General features: G+C 39.6%; 1 protein-coding gene across 1 annotated transcript in view; it reads right to left on the bottom strand.

Moving 5' to 3' along the window:
• MPHOSPH9 (M-phase phosphoprotein 9) overlaps positions 1-23,742 on the bottom strand; it is a gene marked incomplete at its 5' end in the record, with an annotated part of 55,634 nt that overhangs the window by 5,324 nt on the left and 26,568 nt on the right. The window contains 11 exon segments of the mRNA XM_082640622.1: positions 1,323-1,391; positions 1,695-1,942; positions 2,614-2,717; positions 3,520-3,640; positions 4,453-4,599; positions 5,747-5,922; positions 6,781-6,915; positions 12,372-12,473; positions 13,881-13,945; positions 14,867-14,914; positions 22,478-22,693. Of these exon segments, the coding sequence (XP_082496748.1) occupies positions 1,323-1,391; positions 1,695-1,942; positions 2,614-2,717; positions 3,520-3,640; positions 4,453-4,599; positions 5,747-5,922; positions 6,781-6,915; positions 12,372-12,473; positions 13,881-13,945; positions 14,867-14,914; positions 22,478-22,693 (1,431 nt within the window).

Below are 23,742 nucleotides of genomic sequence, written 5' to 3'. Positions count from 1 at the left end.
TTTTTTTTTTTAAATACCTGCCAATGTGATAGTTTAAAAATGATGCTTTTGTTTAAATGTGTGGGGTTTTTTTACTCATTGGTGAGGCCAAGCATTTTTCAATATTTTTTGCCCTATTTTACCTTTTTTACTTATGAATCATACACAAGCATCCTCAGCCCTTTTTTGCTGCCATTTGTCTTCTTACTGGATTGAAATAGCTTTGACATAGATGAACAGAACCTAGGGCCCTTTAAGTCTTATTTTAAGAGCTTATCATCATTATGTAAAAAAACATATTAAACAAAAGTTTCAGATACATTTAGAATTAGAGTATGAACAAGTTTTCCTTCTGCTTTCCCAGTAAACTGTTTTATTTTTATTTATTTATTTGTTTGTTTGGCTGCACCTCGCGGCACGCGGGATATCTTAGTTCCCCGACCAGGGATCGAACCTGCACCCCCTGCATTGGAAGCATGGAGTCTTAACCACTGGACCACCAGGGAACTCCCCCCAGTAAACTATTTAAAAATGAATTTCATGTGTTGACTTTTACAAATTATTGAATAAAAACGTTCAGAACAACAAAAACAATGAAAGAAAGTCAGAAAAAAAGAGAAGTTAAGGATACAGACCCTAGAAAAAGACCTCTGCTATTTTCTGTGTGTGTTTCTCACAGATCAATCTGAAACTGAACTTTTCCTGACATTAAGGCATTGAAAAGCCAAAGCTTGCAGTTATATAAGGGACATATCATTGCTGTTATGTTTAAAATGTTACAAAAAGAGATTTAAAATGTTCCATGGTTTCATGCATTTTAATTCTCTTTGAAAAGCAACTAAAAAAGATGTACACGGCCCACTCGCCCGCACCATCTCCTGCTCAATAATGGAATCACACCTCTCTTTTGAACCTCACATCTATTCCAGTTGCAAAGTGCCACTGTTTTATATGTCTACTAAATGGAAAGGGGTTCAGAAATAAATTGCAGATTGGGGAGGAAAAAACAAACACAAAAAAGGGAGATTTAATGTGAGAGCCTTAAAAACGTAAAGTCTGTTAATAGACATATTGCCATTTGCTCCCAAGTTAGTTTCTTGAAAACATGATGGCATGAACACCTTTTTCTTAGAAGTATAAAGGTAAAGTCGCTTTTTGCTCCTGAAAGCTAGCATGCAGTTATAAAATGTGCTATCATTACCAAACACTTCCTGTAAAGGCTAAAGGTTTTGACCGACTGTTTCAGTGTGCCTAAAAGCTGTGCTATTAAAACATCATCGTGGTTCAATGGAGCACTGACTAGCATCAAGCCTCCAAAGCAGACTCAGGGTGAGACACTTCACCTGATTCAGTCTCGTCTGCAGCGTGCTTCGTCCTCCAGTGGAAGGCATTCGGCTCAGTGCTGCCTCAATCTGTTAACCGAAAAAACGTTTAAATACAAATAGGAGAATTCTAATGAGTGGCAGGGAGGTTTATCACAGAATGGAAAGAAAAGACTTCAGCCTAGTATTTTCTTGTCCATCTCGACTTCACATAAGTTTCCTCTGTCACAATTAGTAACAACAGCTTGGCTCACACACGTTTCTAGTGCGGCTTTGTGTGGCATCCACAGTCACTTCCTGGGTTTGACACAATAATTCCCTTCTGACTATTCCTCAGACATAAGCATTAAGTACAGAAAAAGATTTAAGACATTTTTTTATGTTTGTTTTTACCTGGTCTTTTTCTTTTGTAAGTTCATCAAAAAACCGTTCCGTTTCAGCTAGGGTCCTAATTTTTGCTGTATACTCAAAATCATTGCCCTGTGGTGGTATGTAGGCAGGCCTACACTGCTCATAGCTAACTGATTTATTCTTCTCCCAGGCTGATCTCACAGAGACTTTCTTCACTCCACTTGGCAACGGTTCGGGGGAAGAGCTATGATTAACATGGATGTCAGTGGTTTTTTCTGAGTATTTTTTTTCTGTCAGAGAGAAAAGAAATTTCTTTTATTTCTTATCAACTCTTCCAGCAGAGCATGCACATACTAAATATGTTACCCAACTTCACTTTCTGGAAATGGCTGCTACACAGCCGAAAAAAATGTAATGAAAAGAGATACATAATGAATCATATATACTCAGTTTTCTTCTCCACAGAATTCTAAAAGCCCTGCCCTCCGTTTGACAATCTTAACAACTTCCCTAAATAAACTTAAAGCAAAAAAAAAGTTTAAAAACTAAACAACACATTTAGTGGACATATACCAACATTACAGAGTTAGTATTTTAAGGGCCTACCCAAGTGATTTCACATACATTATCTTATAACTTTATAAGATAAATGAGAAAAAGAAACTTAAAATATAAATGAGAAAAAAGAAGGTGCATATAAGTTACAGAATATAAAAAACTGAACAGTATGGCCCTGGTAATTAAACATTAACATCCCCTGTACCTCGGTTTCCCAACTTTCCAATGAGGATAACAACACTGACACAATATATGAGTGTCACAAATGCTTATTTTTAGAGGCCCTTGGGTAAAAAAAGATTTAAGTGCAGGATATAATGACATTTAGAACCTTGAAAAGATACCAGAAACTCACAAAATGAAAGACTAAAACCATAACTGATCATTTTTTAGGAAAAGGTACCTTCTGAGTCATCTAGAGGAAGAAACTGGAGTTGTTTCCTTGGATTGGGACGTTGTACTGTAGACACAGGAACAGTATCTAAATCATCCAAAAGTATATCAAATCTATTGAATGAAGCAAGTTACTTGTGAGAAAAAAAGTGTTAACTGATGTTCCCTATCTCCACGAGAAAGATGAGCTGGCATCCAGTTAACTTACATACTCACATATTTTTAAAAGAGAAAGGTGGTCAAATAATTTTTTAAAACTGAAATTTAATTTATATCTTCTAACACAAAATTATATTTACATACTGGCGACTTAAAGCATTTACCAATACATTATCTCATCTGATCTTTTTAACAACCATATGAAATAAGCAGGCAGGCATTATAATCCCCTTTTTATAGAAGAGGAAACTGAGGTTCAATGTGCTTCAGTAATTTTCCCCACGAGCCTGATGGAGCTGGGCCACCAGCTCTCCTGTCTTAGGAGTCAGTGGTCTTCCCAGCACAGCACACACTCCCAACCACACTTCAGGGAGGACAACTTTCTCAGGAGCACAGGTAAGCTTATGTTCAGTGACAGGGCCACACCAGGACGGCCCACTTCCTTGTACAAATGGCCCCCAATTTTCCCTGTATCTTATACCTTTTCAGGAAAACAAAGAATTATCATTCTATATCCAAAAGCTGGAAGAGGTTCTGAGGCAGTATTTAAATTTTATAGTAGCCAGTTTACATCCTTAAAAACTGTTTTCACATATTATAGTACTTTTTTATTTTTAGTATGACATTTATTTAAATGATTTAAATCCACAGAATCCACATTAACAACTGAAAAATTAGTGACAGCCAGAGGCATAAGTTGACATTTAAAAAAAATCAATACTATATATATTTTATTCAACAATTTTAGAGAACTTACCGAATCGGGCTGCTTTCATTTTTGCTAAGTAGATGACTAAATCCTGGGGACAAATTTTCTTTAGGGGATCGCTTTGGACTATAAGCCACAGTCACTGGTGTTAACATAATCTCTCTTTTTGCTACAGAGGAAAACGAAGAGGAGACAGTGTGTTCCTTCTATGTATGCGCTAGGCTGGCAGAGTATAGCTTCTTTTTCAGTAGCTTATTTCTAACTAAGAATACATTTTCATTGTAAAACTTTTTCAAAGATAAATAAGAGTATACAAAGTAGAAATAGTTCATAATCCTAACATCTAGAGGAAACCACCGGCAAGATTTTAGTGTATCAGACTGTAGTTGCTGCGCTCTGACTCAAAACTGGTTTTTCAGGATTTTAGAAGTCGACTGGAAATAAGATGGAAACACCAGTGCACTAGTGAACATTCCTAATAACACAGTCATACACAAATCTCCCCAGCAGTTATGGAAATGGAAATTAAGGACACAGAAGCCCAGTGCTTAACTTTAAGACCACACTTATAATTGGCTAAAGAAAAAGGTGACTAATGCTGAGTAACCTTAGGTAAATATATGGAAAAAAACATCATTTTTCAGGCTAGTTTAATTTGTTTGAACTACTGTTTAATTAGATAGTTGTCAAAATATCTAGTTGAGCTTGTCTCAAAAACTGTGAAGTGGTATTAGTTGCAAAACATTTGCGGCACACACTCAAAAATCTCACTTTGATAAATGGTGAGAATTCTTCAGTTACAGTCATAGTAACTGTGCAATCAGATGGTGTTATTGAACAAGATCGAATTTAGGGATTCTGTGTTCAGAGCACTGTGCGAGGGGCTAGGAAGAGAGTAAGGGACACAGAAAGCATCAAACAGTGTGAATGGCTCAGACGCCACTCTGCCAAGCCCAAGAGACATAAACCTCTAACTCTTACTTGGAGTACTTGATTTACGATTTGAAGGTGGTAAAGATGACGATCTCTGTGAAGCAGAATTAAATCTCTTTTGTCTTTGCTGGGCACCTTTCTCTGGGGACCGACTTGCATTGACTGAAGTGTCAGTTAGCCGAGGAGTCACCAATTCTGTAAGAGAAAAATGTAAAAAAAGAAAAACAAAAAAACAAAACAAACCTAGCTTCAGTTATCTGCTTTTTATTAACAGATGGTTACACCAAGCAAGCAATTCTTCTCACCATCTAGATTATAATGATTACTTGCAAAATGCACCACATTACAATGCTAAAAAATGCTTGATGAACAAAAACGTGGGAGTTTTTAATGAATTCATTCTGGTTCTCTGTTTACAACTGGCATTCAAGGTGATTTTTCAAGTTTATTTTTAGAAAGCAGGTCACTAATTTATTTACTAGCGGATACTGCTTTGGAAATGCAATGCCAAAGATGTTAATGACGTAATTAGCAGGCCCAACCAAATAAGCACCAGAGCAAGTACAAGTGCCTGGACCTGTGAAATAAACAGCATTCAACATACTTCTTGTCCTACTGATAGATGCTCAGTAACCAAGAAAGGGAGAGTAGGAAATGTCACATCTCACTTTATGAACACCAAATGCCTGTCATAACTTTTTGACGTGTGCAAGTAAGACAAATTGATATGGAAAGTTTTCAGATATCCTTAAGAATGCCACGTAAATCTTTAATAATCAGAACATAATATATCATTTGAAAAGGTACGTATGTGATGACAATGATAAATTAACAACTGAGGGGGACTTCCCTGGTGGTCCAGTGGTAAAGAACCCACCTTCCAATGCAGGGGATGGGGGTTCAATCCCTGGTCGGGGAACTAAGATCCCACATGCCGCGGGGCAACTAAGTCGGCGTGCCACAACTACTGGGCTCACACGCCCTGGAGCCTGAGCGCCACAACTAGAGAGAGAAAACCCGCACGTCACAACTAGAGAGAAGCCCGTGCGCCACAATGAAGAGCCAGCACGTTGCAACAAAAGATCCCACGTGCCTCAATGAAGATCCCACGTGTTGCAACTAAGACCCGTCATAGCCAAATTAATTAATTAATTACTTTTAAAAAAATTAACAACTAGGGGATTCAACTGTCTGCTATGGGGCCGAAACAGCATAAAAATAAATTTAACTTTTTATTTTATTACTTGAGGCATTTCATTTTAAGAAGGTAATATAATTGGGGGAGAAAGGGGAAGAGATCTATATATCTATATTTCTATCAAACAAGGAATAAAATACTTACTATTTGAGGTATCCTCTTTCTCTGTCTGTGTGCCCCAATTTTTAAATACTTTTTCTTCATCAAGTTCTTTCAAAGCTTTCATGATTGGTGTGTCTGAAGTGTCTCTTTGTTTTTTTATCAATAAACTTGTTGGTGAGCTTCCAGGTGAAGGATCCTTTTCCAGAGGAGAATGGTACCTTAAATAATAATTGTAAGACACACGGTGCTATGAACGGAATATTTGTGTCTCCCCAAAATTCTTAGGTTGAATGTGATTCTTATGATGCATTCTTGTCCTCACCTTTTGGAGGTGATTAGGTTTTGATGAGATCATGAGGGTAAAGCCCCCAAGCTGGGATTAGTGCCCTTACAAAATAAGGAAGAGACATCTTGATCTCTCCCTGCACACATGCACCAAAGAAAGGCCACGTGAGGACAGAACCAGGACCCAACCAGGACCCTGACCTCAGACTGCCCACCTCCAGAACTGTAGGACATAACTGTTTGCTGCTTAAGCCACCGAGTCAAGGGTAACTTGTTGTAGCAGCCTGAACTAAGATGGTTTACTGGGATTACTAGGGGAATAACATGAGGGTTGACAGTTCCTCCACAACGAATATGTATGCTTTACAAGGCAAATCAATAAAATTGAGCCTGTATATAATAGACCAGTGCTTCCCAATCCTTTTCACAGCCTAGAGCATACAGAAATATAATATTTATAGGGCACTCTGGAGTACATGAACGAGGTCGCTCATGGGGGCTCAGCTATCTGGAGGATGAGGATCAACCTCTTGTCCTAACTGTAAGCCCGTGCACAGGGCACACCACTATGCCAGCGGCACAGGTGGAGACAGCTCTGCAAGGCCTACAAAAGGAAAATTTCCGAAAAGCACTAGCCTTTCAAAATAAAGTAAAAATCGGATCCTCAAAATTAACACATAAAAAAGAACGAGGAGATGGCTCTTTACAACTTCCTGAACTTTGAAAGGCAACTGAAATCTCTAAGGAAACCTAACAGTCTCTAAATGTGATCTTCGACGGAGCCGTCTCACCCAGGAGGGCAGGTGGCCTCCGGCGGGCTGGCTGCCTCGCTGGCCCGCGTGTCCAGAGGCTGCCCGGTGAAGATGGAATGTTCTGCTCCTGGGATCAGCCACTTCCGCCGGCTGACGTCGGAGCTTGCCAGCGTGCTGTGAGGACGAGAAGTGTTCTCAGGCATTGCACGGTCTGCGCTCCAGTTTAGACTGAGCACATACAGAAAATAACCTGCTCTGAAATATGATTTCCACATTTACACAGGAATTTAAAAACAGCATAAAACAATCTTATTTTAGCTAGATGAACTCTATTTTACAGTTTTCAGCTCCAACTGAATTGTTATTCTTGGTTTCAGAAGAACAGTCAAGATTTAGGTACCGTCACGTGTACCCGGCTCTGAACACCCCGGCCCAGCCCCGCACCGCACTTCACACCCTTTATGTCCCGTCGAGCTCGGGGCCCTGAGGTGAAGCAAGAGCACCTTGCCTGTTCCTCCCAGACCAGCACTGCCCACAGAATTTTCTGTGAAGACAGAAAACGCCCTCCACGTGCACAGTCCAATACCGTGGCCACCAGCCATGCACACACGAGCTCGTGCATGCTTGCAATGCAGCTAGATTTAAACAGCTGTGGTGGCCAGCACCGCTGTACCGAACAGTGCAGTTCTAGACCATGACATTCCTCCCTGTGACTGTGAAGCCCGGCCCGAATGAGGCTCACCCCACCCTACACTCCGGTCACTCGAGGCCTCATCCTCTCCACACCGCCTCCTGCCCTCATCCCGCGCGCCCTCCACGCGCACCCGGGAGCTGCTCCGAACTCCCGCCAACGACTGGACTCCCTTCCTCAGTCGCCCCTTCAGAGGATGCTCACTGGATGCATCATCCCAGAGAAGGCAGCCCCCTTCAGAAAGCAAAGCTCCAAAGATCCTCTGGCTCCCGTGCTCGAGCATCCCCATGGCGCTCTCGCCACGAGGCCCACGACCCTGGGCACCCCCTTCGCTGTGCACCAGCCCCTCCTAGCTGTCGGGCTCCTCTTCACCCCGCTCCCACCATCACCCCAGCCCACACTCCTGGTAATCAGTACTCATCGCCTGGACCCCCTTCTCTGCTCACGTGCCATCGCATCTGACTGGCAGCAAAACCTAAGCCTGTCTGACTACAATGAGCTCACTTTTCTTCTGTGTCTGTACTCCTATAGTTGAGCTTTGCTGGAAAAAAGCTGCCCAGCTGTGTAGACTGGGGTATCACCACAGAATCACTATCACTATCTCAAGTGGACGCCCAACACTGGCTGCCAACACATCTTTCCGTAATTAAGGAGCTCCGATTCCCCAATATGACTATCTGACACCCTCTCCACTCTCCTCAAACCTCTCGCCCCAGCCTTGACTGTCAGGTGATAACCTTGCATCACACTCCAGAGAGAAAATAGAAACCACGGGACAGGAACTCCTGTCTTCCTCTCTCTGCTTCCTTTCACAACCAAACTTTTTAAGAGTTGCCTCTTTTATCTATCAGTATTTTCATTTCAGCTCCCAGTCACTCCTTTTCCCCTCAATTTTTAAATGAAGAATCATTTCAAACATTCTTAGAAAATTACAAAGAGTACTATAACAAACACTTGCCCATACTTAGTTTTAATAAATGCTAACATCTTTACCATATGTGTTTTTAATTGTAAGACATAAATAGCATATATATGGTTGTTTGCATTTTTAAAATTACATAAAGGGCATAATGTACACATCCTTTTAATGCTGCTTTTTCTACTCAACATTATGTTTGAGACTTACCCATGTTAATATCTACAGCTCTACCATTTTAATAGTTTATCCACAGTATGACTGCCTCACAAGTCATTTATCCTTTCTCCTGTTGGTGCATGTCTAGTTTCTAATGTATCACCTTTCAACAATGCTATAATGAACATGTGTCAGAATTTCTCGAAGGTAAATACCTTAAACTCGAACTGTGGAATTTGAGGTGTGCTCACCTTCAGTCTTACTGGATACTGACAAATCACTCTCCAGATGCGCTGTGCCAATTTTCAGTCAAACCAGTAGTTTGAGAGTTCCTGTTTCTTCATATCTTTGGGAAATTTTACAATGACTGGCCTGTCTGATGGTGTGAGTGGTAGCCCATTACTGTTTTCATTTGCAATTTTCTGATTATTAGTGAAATGAGCATCTTTTCATTTTCATTAGCCATTTAGGTTTCTTTTTCTGTGAACAGCTTGGTCATATTCTTTTATCGGTTTTTTATTGAGGTTCTCTTTTTTTTTTTTGATTTGTAGAAGTCCTTTATATTCTGGATACTAATCCTTTATTGGTTCTTGTTCACTTAAAAAATGTAGGACTTCCCTGGTGGCGCAGTGTGTAAGAATCTGCCTGCCAATGCAGGGAACCTGGGTTCAAGCCCTGGTCCAGGAAGATCCCACATGCCGCAGAGCAACTAAGCCCATGCGCCACAACTACCGAGCCTGCGCTCTAGAGGTCGCTCGCCTAGAGCCCGTGCTCCACAACGAGAAGCCCGCGCACCACAACGAAGAGTAGCCCCCGCTCGCCACAACTAGAGAAAGCCCGCGCGCAGCGATGAAGACCCAACGCAGCCAAAAATAAATAAATAAATAAATAACTTTTAAAATGTAAAATAGTTCAAGCATGAAGACATCCAGATGATACTCAGGCACCAACCAACCCGCTTTATAAAATCTTGATCCTCTGCTGTATATCCTTTAGAATTCTACGGAGCGGAACAATACAGATACCACTGAAGTCCCCTGTGTACCTTTCCAACCTCATTCTTCCCAAAAGCAACCATTCGTGCTAAATTTGTGGTCAGCATCCCCATGAGTGCTTTTACACCTTTACTCCATCTGTATGACCCGTAAGATCTGCAGAGCTGATTTACATGCTAAAGTCGATATAACTAGTACCCAATTTCTTCTGCAACTAGTTTTTTGTTGTGTGCCATATTATGTTCTTAAGATTAAACCATGTTGACAGGCTAGTTATGGGGTTGGCAACTGTGAGTAAAGAGCCAGATGATAAATATTTTAGGTATTATGGGCCAGATAGTCTCTGTCACAACTACTCAACTTTGTCACTGCAGCACAAAGCACCTATAGACGATACACAAATGAATAAGCTTAGGTATGTTCCAATAAAACTTTATTCCTGGACACTGAAAGCTGAATTTCATATAGTTTTCAGGTGTCATGAAATATTATTCTTTGATTTTTTTTTCCAAACATTTAAAAACAAAAACCATTCTTTGCTCACAGGCCTTACAAAAACAGGTGGTATAGGAATTCCCTGGCAGTCCAGTGGTTAGGACTCCGCGCTTTCACTGCCGTGGGCCCGGGTTCAACCCCTGGTCAGGGAACTAAGATCCTGCAAGCCATGCAGTCCGGAGCAAAAAAAAAAAAAAAAGAAAAAACAAACAAACACAGGCAGTAGGCTAGATTTGGCTGGGGAGCTGTAGTTTGCCAACCCCCAATCTAGTCTGTGCACTGTCATGCTGAGCAGTATTATGCATAAATGTATCACAATATACTGACATTCAGGCTGTTAGACATCTAGGTTGTGTTCATTCACTCTTCAATACATCCACAACTGCCTTCCGCTTCTATCACTTCGTGCCAACTGCTCTCCAGGTCATCAGGAACCTCCAGCTTACAAATCCAACAGACCCTCATTCTTCATCTCACTGGCTCTCTTAACAGCTGCTTCAGTCTTTCTCCTGGTTTCCAGCAGCTATTTCTCAGGTTCCTTTGCCAGCTCCTTCTCTACCCAACACCAAAACACTGGGGTTCTTCAGAGCTTTGTCCTGGGCTTGCTTCTCACTAAACACATGCATCCATCCAATAGCTTTAAGCCCTATCTAGAAAGACGACTCCAATATTTATAACTCCAGCCTTATTTCTGCACTCCAAACGGAAATTTATCATCACCTGCTTGATTTCCACTTGGAATTTACATGAATCTCAAACTAAAATCTTCAAGATGGAAATTCTGATCTTTACCCCATGGTCTGCTCTTCACATCTCCTCCCTGGTTCAATGCTACACCTTTAGCTGTTCAAGACAGAAACAAAGGACTGACCTGACGCCTCCCTTTCCTACCTTGCCATCCAATTCATCCAGAATCTTCTCAAATCCTTCTCGTCTGTCCATTTCTATGGCCACCACCCAGCTAGCACCATCTCTCTCCTAGCCCTGCAACAGCCTAATTAGTCTCTCTGCTTCTACTCTTTTCCCCTCCTCATGGCAGGTGCATTTAAAAAATAGAAATCAGGTGACACAATTTTACTATATAAAACCCAGGCTTCCCGGGTGGCGCAGTGGTTGGGAGTCCGCCTGCCGACGCAGGGGACACGGGTTCGTGCCCCGGACCGGGAAGATCCCACATGCCGCGGAGCGGCTGAGCCCATGAGCCATGGCCGCTGAACCTGCACGTCCGGAGCCTGTGCTCCGCAACGGGAGAGGCCACAACAGTGAGAGGCCCGCGTACCGCACACACACAAAAAAAAAAACCCCGTCAAAGGTGTCCCAATGGACTTAGAGTAAAATCCAAACCCTTGACCCTGGCTTAGAAAGCTATGTATGATGGGTCTGTGATTTTATCTGGGGCTCCTTTATCCCTTGCTGGGAACAGTCAGGCCACACGAGCCTCCTCTGGGTTCTTCAAACATAAGACTAAGCTCTTTCCTACCTCAGGACTCAGCAAGAGCACTGCCTCTGCCTGGAACACCCCTCCCTCCACACCTCCCACCTGAACGACTCTGCACGTCTTCCCTGTCCACTAACGTGTCCCTCCACAGAAAGGCCCTTCCCTGACTCCAACTTCAGTCCTCCTTTTTGTTCAATCTCAAATGTCCAATTTCAGTTATTTACATTACCTTATCTTTCAATAATTCATTATGTCCTACTAATATTAATTAGTAAAGATCTAGAAAAAGTTTCTCATTTGACAATTACAACTTAGGTTAACATTTGCAAGTTAATCTTTTTCTGATAAAACATCAATATTAGGAAGTTATGACCTACTCATTTAATGCTCTTTATTTACATCAAAATCACAAAAACAATTCTAATATGAAAAAAACTTACTGTGTAAATGAATCATCAAGATAATGCTCTTAGATTATAACAAAGCTAATTTGGAAAAACTAAAAAGAAAAATCCACACAACCTAATGCAGATCCATCTTCATAATTCTTTCCATTAACACGGGAATAAAATTTCTGGAAGTTTAGGGCTAAAAGACCTTTTGAGATGTTCTAACCCAATGTCCTTGTTTTTACAGATGATAAAACTGAGCTCCAAAAAATTAAGTGATTTGCCTAAGGTCACACAGCTGGGCAGAGTCAAAAACCATAAAACATCCCAATTCTCCTCACTCCCAATCTGATTCTACATTACCTTTCGGCAAATGCCTCTGCATATGAGCTTTCACAATATCTAACAGTTAGATGTTTTTACGCATCAGGTTCTGTGATGACAGTTAACTGTGTCTTCCTCACGATTTAGACAGATGAGTGCCTCAATTCAATTACAGGGTGCACCTATTACTAGCTTTACAGAGAGATTAAACGAAGTAACTTACTTGGCACGTGAGGGTCTCATAGGAGTTTTAGAATTATGACGAAGACTTAACATATTTTCATGCTCTACTTGCTTGACCTGAGCTTCAAGTTTTGAAATTGTTCTAATTCAAAAGCAATAAGATAAATTAAGTACATTTCAACAAACTTAAAATACAGCTCAACTACAAATTACTTATTTAACAGATACTTCTAGGAAAGGGGTGACAAAAGAGCTGCACATGCATAAACCTTCTTCATAGTAAAAAGCCACATTACACTTTAAAAAGCTGAAAAAAATCAGGGAGAATAAATAGGAAGGCAAATAGAAAAAACTCTACAAAGGAGCATTTCATATGCTACAACTGAAGGAAAAGGGAACAACAAATACATTTAATACAGAAAGTAAAAAGAAATTTAGAAATTTTACTACAGATAAAAACACACAGTATAAATTAAATAAAAATAAAATAAATTCAGCAATCAAATAAATTGCAATTCTAACATGTTTAATTCTAATACGTATGTATTCATATGAAATATACACGGGTAAGGCTCTCACAAAAGAGGAAGCAGGCTTACCATCCAAAGCAGAGCTATTAAAAAGAACTTCCTGTTCTGACCAACTCTCAACCTGCAGGCAGCTCATCTAATTTGTGCTGTGTTCAGAATAAAAGCTTATCTTCAAGCTTACCAAGAGAAAATAAGCACTCTGGCCAGTTAATTGTTTTGCGGATATCTTGGCATTCTTTCTATCTTTTAAAACTTTGAATATGTCTCCATCTCATCTTTTAAACTTAAATTCTTACCTACTCTGTTGCAAGGAAGATTTGAGGGAGAAAGCTCTAACAGGGCTAATGCTTATACCAAACTGATAACAAAAGATCCCTAGAATTGAATGCTTCACAGAAAAGACTTGAGCAGACAAGAAAGCTAGACAGTGTTCCTGTTCTTCCCTATGAGAAGTCCTTAAGAGTGCAATAAAATCTCTAAATCAGGGACATCACTTATCTCCAAATAAAACTACAAAAATAATATGCTAAAGCCAATTAGAAATATCTAATCATTTGCCATAGGGACCACTTAACGACTGTTCCTTCCCTAAGTAAGCAAATCAGATCATGAATACAGTCCTCAAACCAGGTCTTTAAGAAAGTAGATAACCACAAAATTGGTGTGAATGCTATTTTCTTTTTGGAGCACAAAGATAATTCAGTGAATTAGACTACTTCTTAAAATTCTTTTCAATGATTTAATATCACTTAGGTTTTACCTATGCTAAGTAAATACATAAAGTTTGGGGACGTGCACACCTTTCAGGCACAGCCACCAATATATTCTAATCATTTTAAAATCTTTGGCTAAAATCAAATGTCTTTCCAGGGGAAGGGAAGATGAGGATTAAAATCTAATCTCAATGTGCTTAAAAATCCCAAGAAAAGCTTTTTTCATCACTTTTAATATAGACACATATTTAAGGCCTGAAAGAACAGTTAGAGGTATTTGCTTATTAGTAAGACAATATATTTTACCTTTTCAAATCAGAAATCTGAGTATGTGCATCAAGCAATTTGTTCTCAGTTTTATTTAATGTATCCTATGAAAATAAAGGAAAAATTCAGATAACTGAAGATAAATATTCAGATGTATTCCTTTTCTTTTAAAATGCATAATATAAAACTAATCTGAGACTACACCAAAGAGCTACAAAGAAAATTATGCAGATACTCAGCAAGTATGGCATCAGCCACAGAGCCAATACACATAATTCAAGGGAAAAAACGAAGAGCAAAATACTGGTTTATACAAATAGCTGTGTGGAAGCCCCCTGTTTCATAAGCAAAGCCTATTATGCTTTGCTTGATTAGAAACAGTGTTAAAATGGACATATTTTAAACACAAACTTGACTGAAACCTCAGTAAATGGCAAAGCGAATACCTGCAATGATGAGATTTCAGATATAACAACTGGCCCCTGAAATCCCAGACAGCTTGGCTACCTAGCTGTGCAGGCCTTTTCACTAACCTTGAAGAATCACAACCCTGCATTTTATGCAACTTAACTACTTGGACCCCATTTACTTATTGTGGGGTTTCAATGGATTCAAATATGTAGATCCCAAACAGAGTTTTAATTAAGAATTTAACATAATTAACTCAACCCCACAAAAAGCTAATGTTTTGAAAAATGAAACCTTATATTTAAACAGTATTAAATAATTATTTGCATTTGTATGGTATATTTTATCCTCTTCTAAAAATTTCATCCCATCTCAAATGCAACAGCCATTCAATAAATATTTGTTAAATGAACAAATTCAACAAATTTGTGAGTTAAATGGGCAGATATTTGAAAATAAGGAAACTGACACGAGAGGATAAGTGAGCGGTCTAGTTCAAATAGCCCGATGGGGAGAGAGGAGGGGAAGAGAAAGGGAGAAAGGGTCATATCTCTCGACTTCCAAACTAATGCTTTTGCCCCGACAGGAAGTTCAGAACATGAATGATCAACTGTTACCTTTACTCTTTCGTGTTCTTTTCCAAGGGACTCATACTCTCCTAAAAGCTACAAGGAAAAACAAAGAATTGCACCACAAAATTAAATATTATAATATCAACGGAGGGACAGCCTGTAAAATAACTGCCCTTACTCTTCAAAGATGCCAGTGTCATGAAAGAAAAACATTAACACATTGTTTCAAATTAAAGGCAACTAAAGAGATAAGTGAATGGATCCTGGACTGAGGAAAAAGGTGACATAAAGGAACAATCTGGATATGGACTGCATCAGTATTAGATTTCTTTATTTGGATAATTTTTCTGTGACTATGGATGTATTTCTTAGGAAACACATACCAGAAGTATACAGGTACCGGGGCTCAACGTCTACAACTTACTCTCAAATGGTTCAAGGAAAAAAAAAAAAAAAAAAAAAAAAATATATATATATATATATATATATGTATGTGTGTGAAAATATATATATATGTGACATGATAAAGAAAATATGGCAAAATGTTAACTGGTGATCCTAGGATATAGGAGTATGACAGTTCTTGCAAGTTTTCTGTAAATTTGAATTTATTTCAAAATAGAAAGTAAAACAAATAATTTATTTCAGTCAGTGCCCTTTAAGTAAGCAGTATTTGAAAAGATTAAAATGTATTTGCATTGTTCTCTTTGGAATTGTTGCACACTACCTTTTGTTAAGTTAGTTCCACAGAGTAAAGGAACAATCCCCAAAGTCTAATATAATTAGGTAATTTATTCAAAAATACATAAGTGAGACTTCTGGTGAAAGAAGAGAGGTTCATCACAGGATATTCTTTTTATCCAGAGATCCCACTAAATTAACAATGAAGCAATTAAAGAGAAAACAAAAGAGGTAACAGCAACGAGTGAGAGATTTCAATGAAGATGCAACAAGGCCACAACTTCCAGAGTCTGAATAAAGGATGCTGATGGCAAGTAGGCTGATCTCTTCATAACCCTGAGAGGCTCACAGCTTGAACCCCAGGTTCAGTGGTGGGCAGGGCTGAAGCACAGGGCTGACCACAGGAAACTGGTTCAAAGTCCTGGGTTAGAGCCCAGGGCCTTTTCCCGTCCCATACAGCAGTGGACTGTTCAGCCAGGCAATAGGGCATAGAAGACACGACTGTGAGAGAAAAATGCAACTTTGGAAACACAAGTATGATAGCAGGGTGTGAGGAGGAGGCAAAGAGACAAAGAGAAAATGACTAAGGAAAAGTCTTCAAAAAAAAAAAAAAAAAAACCCACTTGACTCTCCCCTCCCTCACTGCCACCAGAGCCTGGCTGATAGGTTCCACACAAGAAACCGGAAGACTTTCCTTTGGGAAAACTGAACAACCCCAGAAAAAAAGACACATTCACACCTGGAGGTTCCCTAACCAAATGCCTGGTGCATCACTTACAACTGCTTTTAAGTGAAGGTACCAGGAAGTAAGTCCCATCTGTGCACACAGAGTCTCCAAATAGCTTTTTACCGCCTCCCTCTTAAATGTGAACCTACCAAAGAACCAACATTTGAAAAAAAAACTTCCATATGAAACAGACTTCAAATCAAAATGAAAGGTTAACTTAGAAGAAATAATGAACCAAATCTAAAGGAAAGTATCAAAAGAAAGCTATTATTGGGACCTCCTTGGTGGTCCAGTGGTAAAGAATCCGCCTTACAATGCAGGGGATGTGGGTTCGATCCCTGGTCAGGGAACTAAGGTCCCACATGCCACGGGGCAACTAAGCCCACGTGCCACAACTACTGAGCTCACGTGCCTCAACTAGAGCCCACATGCCTCAAACTACAGAGCCCATGTGCTCTGGAACCCAACGTGCCACAACTAGAGAAGAGAAAACCCGCACGCCACAACTAGAGAGAAGCCATGCGCCACAACAAATGATCCCACATGCCTCAATAGAGATCCTGTGTGCCGCAACTAAGACCCAATGCAGCCAAAAATAAATAATAAATCTTTTTTAAAAAAGAAAGCTATTATTAATATCCTCAGAGAAATAACAATGTTATAGTCACAAAACAAGACCAGAAAGCTTTGAAAAACTAGCAATCAGAGAATAAAGAGCTCTTAGTAAAAATGAGAAAAGACATAATTAATACTAAGACTGGAAGATAAAGGACAAAGAGGTCTTGATGAACACTAAAACATAAATAAGTCTTAGAGAATCAACCCATGCAATACAACATCTACTCATAAAAGTTCCAGAGAAAGAGAAGAGAGAGAGGCAGGAAATTAACAGAGAAATAACATCAGCAGGTTTTGTAGAACTAAAAGACATTAATTTCCAGATTGGAAGAACCTATGCCCCAAACACTGTTATGGACTATCAGAATACCAGGGATAAAAAGAAGATGCTAGAAAGCTTCCAGAAGGCTAGTCATGAAAGGCACTGTGGCTGTCAGGAAGCTCTTTCAGGACGCCTGTCCTTGGTACTCAGCCATTATGCTGCAAAGAAGCCCAAATGAGGCCACATGGGAGGCAACATGGAAAGAACTGCAGTCTTAGTCAACAGCCATCATCAAAGGCCCCAGCTTCTGAGTTTCCAGCTAAGGTCCCAGATAATGCTGGGCCAAGATAAGCTGCCCCTGTTTAGCCCAGTCCAAGTTCCTAGACCACCGAGCCCATGAGGAGAATATGTCCAGTTTGGAGGTCATTTGTTTTGCAGCTCTGGTAACTGCAACAATACCCCAGAGGTACTTGTACACATTGGCACAGGAGGTATATATAGGAATGGTCATGGTAGTGTGGCTCATAACAGCAACAAAAAGAAACTGGAAGCAGGAAAATGGATAAATAAATTGTGGAATATTCACACAATGGACTACTACACAGGGATGAAAACAAGTGGATTAGTGCTGTGTGTATCAGCTTGGATAAGGCTTTTTACAAAGGAAAAAAGGTTTCAGAACAGTAAGTACAGCATGATAGCATTTATAGTTTTAAGATATGCCAAACAAACAACACTGACTACGCAACCACACAAACACGATGATACAAAGACAGACATGGGAATGACATTCACACCATTCAGACCGATCACGTCTAAGAAGGCAGAGGTGATCAGAAAAGGTGCGTGGAGGGCCTCAACGGCATCTACAGTATTTTAATTCCTAAGGTGGGTGGTGGGCCGGTCTACATGTATTTGTTATATTATTCTTTGTACCTTTGTATACACCAGAAATATTTCACATACAAATGTTTAAATAAAAAAGAATAAAAACTACATGTATCAACATGGCCAATCTTAGAAGCAATGCTGAGAGAAAAACAGGTGCTAGAAGGATACAGTGCAATACAATTCATGTCTGGTTTACGCACATTGGTTTACGCATATGGTTTACTATACATTGTTTAAAACAACGTGCATATATAGTAGAAGTAAAAGGAACAGAGTGGGGATAACCAAGGGCACACTTAGCACAGCAGGCGCCTCTAGGGTGGGAGAGAGAGGAACAGAAGAGGGTCTTTCAACAGTATCTACGGATGGCCAGTATATGGGGATTTAATGCACTACTCTATACCTTTCTGTGTGCTTAAAATATTTGACATGACTAATGTGGAAAAAGTCAGTGCTATCCCTGGAAATAGTCATGCAATTTCAGCTGAAAACAACATTCTACCTATCCTTTGCGCTTCACTGCTACTCAAACAATGATCGGTTTTTAATTAAAAACAATGACATCCCAGAAGCAATGAACATACCTAGATCTTAAGTTTCTAAATACCATCTTCCACTTAAAGGAACCAGGGCTCCGGGGAAAAATGACTGACTTAGGGCCAGGGCTAGAAAAGTACAAGATGGGCCTGGAACATCTGGCTGTGGCAGGAAGTCTAGAATGACGGGAACCTGTCAGAAGGCCACAGAAGCCAGCTTCACACGTACCCCTCAGGCCAAAGCATCAAAATAATAAACAGAGTAAAAAAGACTACCTCACTGAATAAAATAAGAATCCATGAGTCCACGCTGATAAGCAGAAATAAAAAAGAAAGGAGGACTACTCCCTGCAGTAAAATGTAGAGGGAATCATAGAGATAGAAAAAACACCATTTGGCAGCCGCCACAGTAATTAGTGGTTTCAGGCAAGACACATCAGGGCATGCTACAGCTAGTGGGTAAAAGTTTGATGAGAAAAACGTGATTTACAGAGCCTTAAATTACCCTCTCATAAGTTACATGTTAACTGCAGTGGGGGAGAGGCAGGGTATAACTTTACAGTGGAGACCCATGGCAAACCCCACCTTCACCAAGTGGCTGGAGTTGACACCCACACAGTTCACACGGGCCTCCTAACAGGAAGTGCTAAGAGGGGCTCCTGTGCATCACGACAACCCAATCTAACTGTGAAGAAACATACACCCAAACTAAGGACCATTCCACAATGTGCTGGCCAACGAACTCTCTGCGATGACGGATGCAGTCCCCCCACGCTGCCCGACACCACAGCCACTACCTACGTGTGACCGCTGAGCACTTGAAATGTGGACAGTGCAACTGGGGAACTGAACTGTTTATTTTACTTAATTGTAATCAGTGTAAAGTTAAATAGTCACATGTGGCTACAGGCTACCATGTTAGAAGGCGTAGTTCTATAAAATAATTAGTCTATAATCTTCAAAGAGTTTTAAGGTTATAAAAGACAGAAAAACTGAGGATCTGCTCTAGGTTAAAGGAGATAAAAGAGATGTGACAGCTCAATGCAACATGTAGTCCTGGATCGGATCCCGAACAAGGGAAAAAAAGTTTCTTTTGGTATAAGGAATACTTGTGGTATAATTTGCAAAAAATTGAATGGCATGTATAAGTTAGATTACTATATTAATGTTAATTTCCTAATTTTGCTATGGTTATATAAAAGACTGCCCTTGTTTTTAAGAAATAGACGTTGAAGTATTTAGAGATAAAGATGCATTATATCTCTAACTTACTCTAAAAAAGTTTGGAAAAAAAAATTTTTTTTTAAATCTTTAAACTATATGTGGACCGAATGGTAAAGCACATATTATAAAATGTTAACTTTCAGAATCTAGGTGAAGGGTATATGAAAATTATTCACACAATTTTTGCAAGTTTCTGTAGGTCTGATGTTAAGAAGTACAAGTTTTAAAAACCAGGAGCTCATGTACTCACATACACTAAAATTACACTATTAATGTGTATGAATGAGAAAAGTAATAACCGAACCATGTAGAGTCCTAATCAAATATAGCACACCGAATGGAGTGTTCATATGCACTCCCTCCTGAAACTTTACTAAAATGACTATAAAGGAATAAAAAACATAGGGCTTGCTGGTATGATATGCCCAAAATGGTACTTTACCTCTGTGATTTTCCTCCTAATAACCCTAGTCTAATCATGAGAAAAATATTAGACAAATCCCAAGGGACATACTGCAAAATACCTGCCCAGTTCTCCTCAAAACTGTCAAGATCATGAAAAACAGGAAAAGTCTGAGAAACTGTCACAGCCAAGAGGAGCCTAGGAAGCCATGAAGACTACATGTAATCTGGTCTCCTAGAGGGAGTCCTGGAGCAGAAAAAGAACATTAGGAAAAAAGCAAGGAAATCTGAATAAACTGTGGTGTTTACTTAATAATAATGTATCAATATTGGCTCACTGGGACTTCCCTGGTGGTCCAGTGGATAAGACTCCCCGCTCCCAATGCAGGGGGCCTGGGTTAGATCCCTGGTCGGGGAACTAGATCCCACATGCACGCTGTAACCAAGAGTCCGCACGCCTCAACTTAGAAGGCTGCATGTGGCAACTAAGACCCGGAGCAGCCAAAATAAACAAACATTAAAAAAAAAAAAAGGCTCATTAATTGTGGCCAAGGTATCGTACTAATGCAAGATGTTAATAACAGGGGAAATGGTGTGGGGCACATGGGAACACTCCACTATCTCCTCAATTTTTCTGTAATTCTAACTGTTCTAAAAAATATTTTTTAAAAAGTAAAGTGTGACTGCAACTATAAAAGTTTTCAGATATGGAAGGCCTCAAAATTTGTCTCTTATGCCTTCTTTTTCTCAGGAGATTTACTCTAGCAAAACAGAGTTAAACCAAGAAAGAAGATATAGAATCCACACAAAAGGACAGATTCAATACAGAAAAGAAGCGAAGACAATTCCCAGGATGATGACAAAGGCAAGTCCTAGAAATCTGTGTATCAGACCTCGAGGGCAATCAGTTCAGACTGAAGCAAGGATACTGGGGAGGCGGGAGGAAAGGAAGTGCTATGCATGTAAAAAAACTAAGCAAGCAGATAAAGAGACAAGGCAATTATTAAGTCTAGGAAAAATAAAAGTTGTAAGAGAAAGGAAATGCAATCACTGAACACTGCAGCTTAGCTTTGAAAAATATCTGCATAGACATAAGAAACACTGAATTCTGATTCATTTATAAATGATAATATATCATATTTAAAGTCTAAGACACCACTAAATAGAAATCATGCTATTTAATATTATTTACTAAAATACTAAGAGGAAAAAGTGCTGCCAATTAAAATATGACACTATAAAGATGCATTCCAATTTCTGAGTTGTTCAAATGTAAAAGAATAAGCTTCGGGCTTCCCTGCTGGCACAGTGGTTGAGAGTCCGCCTGCCGATACAGGGGACACAGGTTCGTGCCCTGGTCTGGGAAGATCCTACATGCCACGGAGCGGCTGGGCCCATGAGCCATGGCCGCTGAGCCTGCGCATCCAGAGCCTGTGCTCCACAACGGGAGAGGCCACAACAGTGAGAGGCCCGCGTACCACAAAAAAAAAAAAAAAAAAAGAATAAGCTTCTCAGAATCAATTTAATACATCAAGCACGTTGGAAAGAGAGGGGGAGTGTTTGTTTGGGGAGCAAATGGTATAAGAAAGCTACACTGTGACCTTGCACAGAGAGTAGTCGATATATAATGTCTGAAACTGATGGGGATAAAAAAAGAGCAATGTAAGTTTGTTACTTAGAAACATGGAGCAAAACTTCAGAAGGAATGGCTAAAAGAGCTAAAAATAATGGCTTCTAGGGTAGAGGACTCCAAGATAGGGAGAGGTGAAGAAGATTGCTGTTTCTCATTTGATATTTGACCATTTAAACCATTTACATGTATTACCTTCATGAAAATAAATTTTAAAAAACAAAGCAGCAAGAATCAAATCTAAAGCTATCAGGAAGAAAATATCAACAGCCGAAATACTTTCAGATTTTACTTTTTTTAAAAAAAACCTAAAACCTAATCCAGTTTCAATGTTATACAAATCTAAATTTTAAGTGAAATTAAATCAAAATGAAAAATTTTATCAAGCCTGTTCTAAATCTGGTCCTGTACCTGCCAGACACACAGATGTTGATTTAAGATAGCTCAAAGGCTGCCCTGCTAGAGACAGAAAGGCGTGGGAGTGACACCATAGTTCTGAAAGCCCTGACTTCCTGCTTTAAGATAAGACCCAACTAACTCAATCAGAAAAGTACACGTATATTTGCAGCTACAGCAAAGTTACGTAAAATGAAAATAAATGTGGAAAAAATCATAATAGCTTGTAACACTACAATATCTGAAATTACTTTTAGCCAACCATGTCACTGAGTTACTTGTCACTTACATCTTGAAACATTTTATTTTCTTGTTTTAGTCTTGCTTCTTTATCATCTGAGAGTTTGTAAGCATTCTCAAATGCCTCTTCTAAATCCTGAAGTCTAGATTTCAGTCGAATGATGGTATTGTCTTTTTCTTTATTACTCGTTCTCATTTCCTCAATTCGTTCCTGCAAAATTTTGGAGGCACTGCTGGCTGCACTGAAGCGTTCTCTAAGATCACTCTACAAAACAAAGACAAGGATAATACACTGTTTTTAATAATAATAAAAAAATAGATGTCTCAATAGCAGCTAATAATCTGTGGACATTAAATATAAAAGAAAAGTAATAAAACAAAACACATAAATGGCAATGAACAAATTTGATATTCTGTTATATCCCGGGATGGAGACTAGAAAGGATTACCCTATAGAATAATACACAGAAAACCACTGTCTGAGGCATTCTGATTCCAGGACTCACCTGTAGATGACTTTAATGAGGAAAAAATAACCATGGCTATTAGGGAAATGATTCCAAAAGCATAGCTGGAATTTGTTGCCCCACATTGATATTTAGAGGGGAAAAAAAGCATTTCTTACCCTATTCTCTCACTTACAATGAAAATAAAAGAGAAAATTCAAAACATCTGATATGTTAATATTCATTCAACAATCATTAATTGCAAATCCACTAGATGGCAGGCACTAGGGTGCTAGAAATATAAGATTAACAAGAGGACTTCCCTGGTGGAGCAGTGGTTAAGAATCACCTGCCACTGCAGGGGACACGGGTTCAAGCCCTGGTCCGGGAAGATCCCACATGCCACGGAGCAACTAAGCCTGTGTGCCACAACTACTGAGCCTGCGCTCTAGAGCCACAACTACTGATCCCGTGTGCCACAACTACTGAAGCCCATGCGCCTAGAACCCGTGCTCCACCTCAATGAGAAGCCCACACACCACAATGAAGAGTAGCCCCTGCTCGCTGCAACTAGAGAAAGCCCGTGGGCGAAGAAAGACCCAGCACGGCCAAAAATAGATAAATTAATTGATTAAATTTTTTTAAAAAAAAGATCAACAAGAAAGGTCCCTGACTTCATGAAGTTTATAGTTTAGAAGGAGACAAAGATAACTTAAAAAAACATCAAAACTATCCCGGTTTCAGCATCAAAAAACAACAAACAAACAAAAAACCCATCAAAGACAAAGAAACAATGTCTAGAATAAAACTGGCGTTTTACAGAAAACACTGTTTGTAAAATTATGCACAGAAGAATAAAACTTGGTAA

Source organism: Mesoplodon mirus (genome assembly GCF_964341445.2).
Source record: "Mesoplodon mirus genome assembly, chromosome: 13".
NCBI classification, from domain to species: Eukaryota; Metazoa; Chordata; class Mammalia; order Artiodactyla; family Ziphiidae; genus Mesoplodon; species Mesoplodon mirus.
The sequence above is the reverse complement of the archived record's forward strand: the minus strand, read 5'-3'. Positions and strand labels throughout refer to the sequence as shown.